The 8,825-nt window shown below is 33.2% G+C and overlaps 1 protein-coding gene across 1 annotated transcript; it reads right to left on the minus strand.

The window, feature by feature from the left end:
- Positions 1–2,128: 2,128 nt before the first annotated feature.
- On the minus strand, positions 2,129–2,953 carry LOC128247660 (uncharacterized). Its single transcript, XM_052967652.1, has one exon. It carries the CDS (start codon positions 2,951–2,953, stop codon positions 2,129–2,131), a length of 825 nt encoding a protein of 274 aa, XP_052823612.1.
- Positions 2,954–8,825: the final 5,872 nt, after the last annotated feature.

Consider the following 8,825-nt stretch of genomic DNA (forward strand, 5'->3'; position numbering starts at 1 on the left):
AAAGATACAAAATCAACCAATAACAATAAACATACATTAATAAAAAGAGAGCAATAAATATCTATAATAATATATGTATCTTTATTTAAGACAGTGAGTTTTTGACTTGAGAGCAGATCTGGCTGTTATTTCTAGCAGGTTGATTGACCATAGAGGGGTTTCTTTGTTAGTTGAAGATTTCCTAACTTTTTAGTGATGTATAAATTAGAGTTGACTAATAAACGTGATTATTTTCATACTTCTACACAAATTATTTATACAGGATCCACAAGAATATACAATCACTTCGATTAACTTGCATTTGCCTTATATGTCTGGATATACATTCTCTATAGAGGAGTATAAACACATGGTTTCTGATACTAGTTCACCTATAGCTAAAATAAATAAGCAATCTTGGTGGGCCAAAGGATTTAATTAAGTTTTCCATGTTCATTCTTCTGTATTTTAACCCTTTAGCATTCAGATTATTCTGTAAAAGGGTAAAGACCACACTTTGGTCACACATGACCGTGTGACTGCACCTAGAGAGTTACTCTCCAAAGCACAAGTTTAGGCAAGGTTGTTTCATGGAAGCCCAGCAGTCGCCCATGCATACCAGCCTCCTCTCTCCACACCACTGATGTTATCCAAGAGAAAACAAATGGTCTGATACAGCTTGGTACCAGTGATGTTGCAACTCATATCTACAGCTAAGTAAACTGGAGCAATGTGAAATAAAGTGCCTTGCTCAAGAACACAACACACATCTGGTCCAGAAATCAAACTCACTACCTCGTGATTGTGAGCCCAATGCTTTAACCATTGAGCTATCCACCTTCATTGTCAAACGTAATGCTTACTTAACTCACATTCTTTTGTATTCTTCATGCATTATCTTATGGCTTTGAGATTTTGTTGATGTGATTGCTTATTTTTTAGAATGACATCATAGGGTAGGTGTGAGAGGCCTGATCTGGCCAGTTTGGACATATAACAGATATAATACAGGCCAGATTTGGCTTGTTTAAATGCTAAAGGGTGAATGATCTTCTCAACATTACACTTCTTTACAGATAACACTGTGCTTCACAGTTTAATCTTCTTCATATAGATGTCATCCACAGTTACATACACACACACAAAAACAATCTAGGCACTTTCTGCTAGACTTTCACTCATTCTAAAAACACAGACTGAAAAAAAATCTGAGATTTGGGCATGACAGTCTAAAGTCCTGAAACCACACCACAGTACAATTATTTCATGTACCTTCATCACTGAACATGAAGAACGCAAAACATAAACCTTAAAATATATTACAATCATTTAGACTTGGAATCTCATTCACCAACACATTACATACACTAACCTGTAGAGTCATTCGTTTCTTCTCTCAGTATCTCCATACAGCTATACTAAGTTATGAAGCTGTTTACAATCTCTGCCTGTGTACTAGTAGAAAGACCACCCTCCAGGTGGTTTTCTGCTAGCCACTCGATAGTATTTCCACATTTGATTCGCAATTCTTATAATTTTTATGATATTTTACGTCTAATTATTTCTTTGTATAATAGTACTCACTTGCTTTCATTATTTTATCAGTCATAATCTCTCTTTTTTAAAAAGTCAGTCTGTTATCTATATTTCTCATTAAAAATTGGTAGAAATTACATAAGTGTGGATGGATAGATGGAGGAATGAATGGATGGCGGGAAGGAAGGATACACACACACTCACACACACAAAATTCTGGTGCTGTGAGAACACATGGAGATGATGTTTCTTTACTTTTTCAAATATACCCAAATTTAAAATGATCTAATATAATGATATAATTCATTTGGCATGTGTTGAAATATGCCAAAACAATTTCATTCCACACAAATATATGTTACTTTACATATAATTTATGTGTTAATTCTATTTACTGAAACTTGCTAAAAAGCATTTTTCTTTTTAAGTAGTATCTCCTTGTAGACACAATAGTCAGTAATCAAACTGTTTCCATTTCTCTCAGCCAATATTTTTACATTAGCCTTCTTTCAAACTCTAGATAATGCAACATACAGCTGACCATGTGAGAAGAATTGTGTTGGAAGATATATTCCAATTTGTTCAAAAGTCTGTCTTTGTGCCTTGTTGCACATCAAGGCAAAAGCTGGCTTGACAGGAAATTGTTTGCTTCTAATGTAAATGGAAATTCCATTTCTTGAGTTACATGTGGTATTCTTGGGATTAGTAGAGTTGATTCTGCATAAGAACCAGAAGCAACCTCAGCCTCAATAACATGATCATGTAAACTGACAATGATGTAGTGTGTGCCATTGCAATGTCCATTAGTAGCATCTAAATTTCTCAGAAGCATTAGCCATCGTTTCTTCTTCAGTTTGAGAATATGTAGTGGAAACCCTAATGGTCTAAGCTTGTTGATGAACTCGGTTTGATACAGAGTTTCATTATCAACTGTATCTGAAGTTCTGTATATTTTTAGCTCACCAGGGATCCTGATCAATAGAAAATCATTCACAAATTGTGTTGTTTCATTTTTTGGAGTAACGATGGTGCAATTTGTAAGCCACACAGGGTTTGTAAAGTTATTTTTGAAGTCAGCATATACAAAATCACATCGATCTGAAAGCGTACCACTTACAAGACAAGAGTCATTGGGTAGTTTGATTTTGAATTCACCTAGGCTTTGTTCAACAGAAATGTTACCATTTCCCCCATCAAGAAGGTAATTAGCAAACTCTCTTTCATCAGAATGACTTTCTGTAAGAAGTCTTAGATTGGTTGTCAACTCCACTACTTCCACATGATCACAAAGAAAAGATCTCATTAGTGTTGCATCAACAATTTGTGATCTGACACCATTATTTTGAAGTAGAATGTTCTCCTCTTGAGATACACTACCCAGTCGGTCATGCGTAACAGAAACAGAATCATGTCTATGTCTCCATTCATATTCAGGCATCTATTTCAGTCACTTTGCCCTGGTTTCATTTGATTCAGTTGCCCGTCTTTCTCTCTGACGTGCCTTTGCTGCTAAATTTTCGCATATTATATATACATGGAAGCTCATTAAAAACTATCTTGTTTAGCATGCTAGAAAGAGCAGCAATCACATAGTTATTATTGTGAGGTTTATAGCGTTCCAAGTAGCCATACCAACAAAATCACTTCTTCATTTACAAAAAAATTATACCTGTATATTAAAGAATTTTCCTTTTGTCAAAAATATTCATTTAACAAACTCCTGAAACTGATAATGTTCTGGATATTGTGCTTCATATTAAAGTTATACAGCTATTTTGTGTAATAGTATGCATTCATTCAACACAAAATCACTTAAACATTATAAGAGTATATTAAAAAATTTTCATTTTATCAAAAATATTCATTTACCAAACTCCGGAAACTGATAATATTCTTGAAACTGTGTCTCGTATCAAAGTCATATAACCATTATTAAATTATCATTAATAAAAATAGAGATGAGTGAGAATGACTGTTGCAAATAAAAATGTAAAATGTTGCCTGCAACGAATTAATAGTGTTTATTATTAAACATTAAAAGCTACTCCGCAGTGAATGCAATGAATACTTAAATTTGCGAGAATTTGGAGTTTAAAAACTTCAATACACTTCTGAAACCGAAATTATTGGCAGTTTCTTAGAACATGAATTTATAAAAGTATTTCCAGACAGTCAAGCTTTTAATATTGCTTTCTTTTAGTACTTTTAGTAATTGTTACATACCTTATTAATAAGCAGATTTCTTCATTATAGTATAGATTCCTCTCTCCCCTTATATCATTATTAGTATATAATAATGTATCCTCTCTTGCAATCTTTATGTTAAATCCTCTACTGGAACTCTCTTTTTTCTTATTCATATTTTACTTCACAAGCAAACATCAATTGTCAAGGATTCAAAATGACCATCAACTGTTTCAGCCTCATATATCTGGGAAGGGCTGCAAATCTTTTGGACACTTCTTACTTTCATTCAACTAAATATAAACAAAATAGTGCAGTTAATGATGGAAGTACAATGTCAAAGCTCTTTAAGAATATAGTGAGACAACATTTAGGATCTTGGTTTTCAGAATCAGCACATAATTGCTCTGCACATTATAAGAGGTGACTAAAAGGTTTGACATCAGCTGGGTATCTGGTTATTAAACACCGCTTTTAAAACTCCAGTCCAGCCCATAGAAAAGCAGATATAAAACTATAGCATCTAAAGACCACAATTCTTCAAGGATGAGATTCTTGTAAAAAAATATACAAAGACAGGGCACTAAATCAGTTGCAAGATTAAATCTGCCATTAACCGCATAAATTCAGGATTAAGGTACCAGATTTAATCCTTTAGTATTTAAGCTGGCCACATCCAGCCTAAATATCTGACCTATTTCATGTTCAAAACTAACCAGATCCAGCCTATCACACTTACCCTACAATATTATTCTAAAAATAAACAATCATATTGAATGAAATCTTGAAGCTACAAGGTAATGCATGATTAATATAAAACAATGTGAATAAATAAATATTACATTCAACAGAATAATCTAATTGCTAAAGAATTGATATTTTATATACTAAAGATTTACATTTAAGCTTCTTTGTTTGCATGTAAAAATTGTTTATTTGTTGGATCAGTTAGTTCTTACAGCTTCTTACCACTAACCATTCATGCATAAAATAGAGAGTAGAACATATTTTATTGTCAGTTTGGCAAACTGGAACCAGCAAACTTGTATACTTTGATTGAGGCATAAAACATATGGCTGTAACAGTAAAGTTTGAAGTCATGACTATGGAGTTAGTAATTCAACACATTTAACTAACAACAATGATGCCTCTTTAAAAAAAAAAAACTCTGATTTAGCTGAAGATTGAATTTCTAAGCTTCAGAGATGGTACAATATTTAAATTAAGAGAGGACTAATTGATAAAATTGCAAATTGGTGGACTGATAGAATTGATAGATTGGCAGACAAATTAGTGTATTAACAGAACTGGTAAAATGATAGACAAATTAGTAAGTTATCAGAATAGGTAGCTTGGTAGAGTCAGTAGATTGGTAGTGAAAAACGAAAGGCCCTACTATATTTAAATATGTCACTTTTAATACTAAGTTTTAATCCCGAGGTTGACTTTACCTTTCATTCTTCTGAAGATGATACCCCTAGTATCATAAATAAAGTACTGGGGGATCATTATAGTTGTTTATTCTCTCCCCCAATAAATTTGCAGATTTATGTTTATATTAGAAATCAATATTTACATTAAGAGATTGATTTTTTGTGTGGAAAATTATGTCAGACGTATTCAACCCCAAATAATATGGAATCTTATCATCCCATCAGGCATTAAAGATAGGTCCTTCACATGAGGTATTTCAGAAATGATACAGGAAATTTATTCAGCTGCAAACATTTTTGAATAACCTACTTATGTCAAATTCAATTACCTTGCCAAAAAGAGGTTACTTTAAATCAAAAACTACCAACCAATTAAAGAAGCATTGGTACATATTGGAATGGCTATAGACTTCAAATAAGTCATTCTGATTAACCACATCTTTCAATCTTTCCTCTCCCAGAACACTCACCCTCTGCAATCACTGCTTTGTCCATATTTCTCCCCCATGTATACACACAGTGAAATTCTGTGTCTGAAAACCATGAAAGCAGTGAAGTGAAAGTTGCAGTAAAAGATGTAACATAGTCAGTCTTTAGTTGCAAAAAACTTAAATGATTGGTTTTAGAACTGTGACTTTTGGTAGCTTCTCCTTGCAAGATAGATATAATTCGTGGTATGACAATTGTTTATCAAATGCTCACAATGGGAAAATTGCAGATTTTATAGCTAGGATCATATAAAACAAATAGCACAAAATCTTCAATAATATGATATTGCTAATAATAGTAATAGTAAATAATAATGTGAGATTAACTGAAGGTAAAGAAAGACCTGGAAGAGAATCAATAGATATTATTACCAAGAATACAGTTTAAGTGAATCCAAAGACACAATATACAGTCATACAGTAAAAATTATGAGGAACAAAGAAAGAGAAGACCTTTTACATCAAGCATGTTAAACTAATCCTTTCTTGGAGTAAGCCACATGGATCCATGTTGTTATTTCAGAGGAATGACCAATTCTGGTCAAATAGTTGATATTTATTTTTTAAGAATCACTTCTATAGTGAAAGAAAGTATGTTCACTACATAATAAATTTATATGTGTGTGCATGTGTATATATAAAAATTTTGTTTTAATGTCCACTTCTTCATGCTTGTTATGTTAGATGAAATTCATTGAGATAGATAATTAGAAGGGGGCTTGATCTAGCTGGCTTCCTATCACAACTGGAGCCAGTAGGTTTTGACTGTGGGGATGGTAAGTGTCCCGAAAGAATAACTCTTTTCCCATATAAGGGAGATAAATCCCTCGTCTGGGATGTGACATGTTCTCCGGCCCCAACCTTCCTGCATTAGCTTTAAACCTGGATATCGCTGCCTGTAACACAGAGGAGAGAGAGTACTGAGTTTATTTTCCATGACACCAGCCCTATGAAGGTTGTCTTGGCCTCAGCAAGACTAAAGAACCCCACTCAAGCCTTGAATTGTTGCTGTTTGATTTGGTTTCCCAACAACTAACAATGTTCTGGTGCTTTGTTTTACTGGCACCAACTGTTTTACTTATTTCAGTCATTGGACTGCAGCTTTGCTAGGTTACCATTTCAAACATTTTTACTTAGTCACATTGATCTAAAGAGTTATCTTTCAACTTTTTGTTTATTTAATCACTCCTGTTTGTCAGACTCTTCAGATGCTAGACATAAAGAAATAGAACAAATCTCTCTCTCTCTCTCTCTCTCTATATATATATATATATATATATATATATATATACACACACGCACACATACACAAATACACACACACACACGCACACATGCATCAAAGTGATTTTGTTGATTTTGTTTGTTTATTTCTGCAATTATTTCTTGTAATAATGACTTTTGGAAGATGTAAGCACAATTTTCCAGATCCAACCCATCTCTTTCCCATTTACACACACTCTCTCTCCTCTGTCTGTCTGTCTGTATTTTTCTCTCTCTCTCTCTCACCCTGTGTGTATGCGTGTGTGCATGTGTGTGTGTATGTATCATTCTCAGCAAATTTCTAGAATACTTATCCTGCCCCCGTTGCTGTTATTTTTGAACTCCCAACTCTCTCGCATCTTCTGACATATTGTCATAACCAAGTCTCAACAGCTACACACAAAAGGATCGATTGTTTCTTTCTGCTTATTCCATAGTCTACGCTTGATCTTAACTTCCTTCATCTATTGTTTTTATAGCCAGCTATTGATCATGGCCAGCTAAAATCAGTTTATAATAGATTTCTAATTGTAGAAAACCTCTTTTTCTTAATATCCTTTCCCAAGGCAATCCACCAACTGTCCCTACCCATTCCCTAAAGTATTCTCCACTTGATAATTTCTAATTTTGGTAGGAAACAAAGTATTTGTTTTGTTCAAAGAAGTGGTATTTTTCATAATGGCTGCTTCTTTGTGATTAGGTGAGGATCTCTTGTCTTAGGCAGTCTTTGATTTTTATCAGCTACATCTTACACAGTGTTGTTGTTGCTGTTGCTGCTGATGATGATGGTAATAATTATGCTCAGGAATATGATGATGTTGGTGATAATAGCAGTAGTGGAGATTATGTTGATGATGATAATTATAGTGACAGTGGTAGTGGTGATGGTGGTGTTGATGATGATGATGATGTCTTGAGTTAGTGTACAATGCACATAAAATTGTTTTCTGCATAACAATACAAACAGAAAAATGCAGAAGAAAAATGTCCAATAAAATATGCTAAAGATTAATTTTGATGAGAGTGACTGATGAAAGTGTGTGTATGAGTGAGTTAGAGGAAGGCAGACAAACAGAAAGATCATCATCATCGTCATCATTGAACACTCATCTTCCATGCTGGCATGGTTGGATGGTGTGACAGGATCCAGTTAGAGGACTGTGTTGAACTGGGTGCTTTTTCTTTTTCTTATGTCACTGGCACTAGTGAGGTTGCCAATTATCTTATTAACTTTGAAAACTAGTAATTTTTATGGATTAACTAAAATTAATGAAATGAGACAAATTCAAAACAATATAAAAGGAAACATGTTGAAATTCCAGACCTTCACAATTAAAACTTTGCCTTTTCATTACTGGTCCAGTATCAAGTACACACTGGCTAGATAACTTATCAGATATAATATCAAGACCACTTTGCAAAATGGTATCAAGCTTCATCTGAGATAATTTGAATTTTTTTAATTACATACTTAAAACACTATATCAAAAAACAATTCTAATTAACTTAGATGTAACCAATCAATAAACCAATATCTTGCATAATTTAGGAACTGAAATTGTGGGCTTCCGGTTGACAATACACCCAGATTATATCCAAGACTGATTCTCAAAAGATTTTATTTTAGAAGGACTCAGACTAATACTTGAGAATAACCAGTTTTTTTTTTTTATAACAATTTTTTCTTACAAACAAAAGGAGTGGTCATGGGCATAGCAAAATCCTTTACATATGCAATGCTTGTAATATGCTTCTTAGAATAAACTATATTTCTAATTATCAGAATTATTTAAACAAAATGTTTTCATCTGTATAAAGAATATAAATGGAAATGATATTTGAATCACTGCTTAGTGTTTAAGAAATTTTTTAAAGTTTCAAAACTCCTTAAAAATGTCCATTGCCTCTTAAATAGGTTATACAACAATAAAATTTACATTGG

Source organism: Octopus bimaculoides, chromosome 4, assembly GCF_001194135.2.
Source record: "Octopus bimaculoides isolate UCB-OBI-ISO-001 chromosome 4, ASM119413v2, whole genome shotgun sequence".
Lineage (NCBI taxonomy): Eukaryota > Metazoa > Mollusca > Cephalopoda > Octopoda > Octopodidae > Octopus > Octopus bimaculoides.

Coding starts and splice junctions, on each gene's coding strand:
- LOC128247660 (XM_052967652.1), bottom strand. CDS start 2,953: ATGCCTGAATATGAATGGAGACATAGACATGATTCTGTTTCTGTTACG.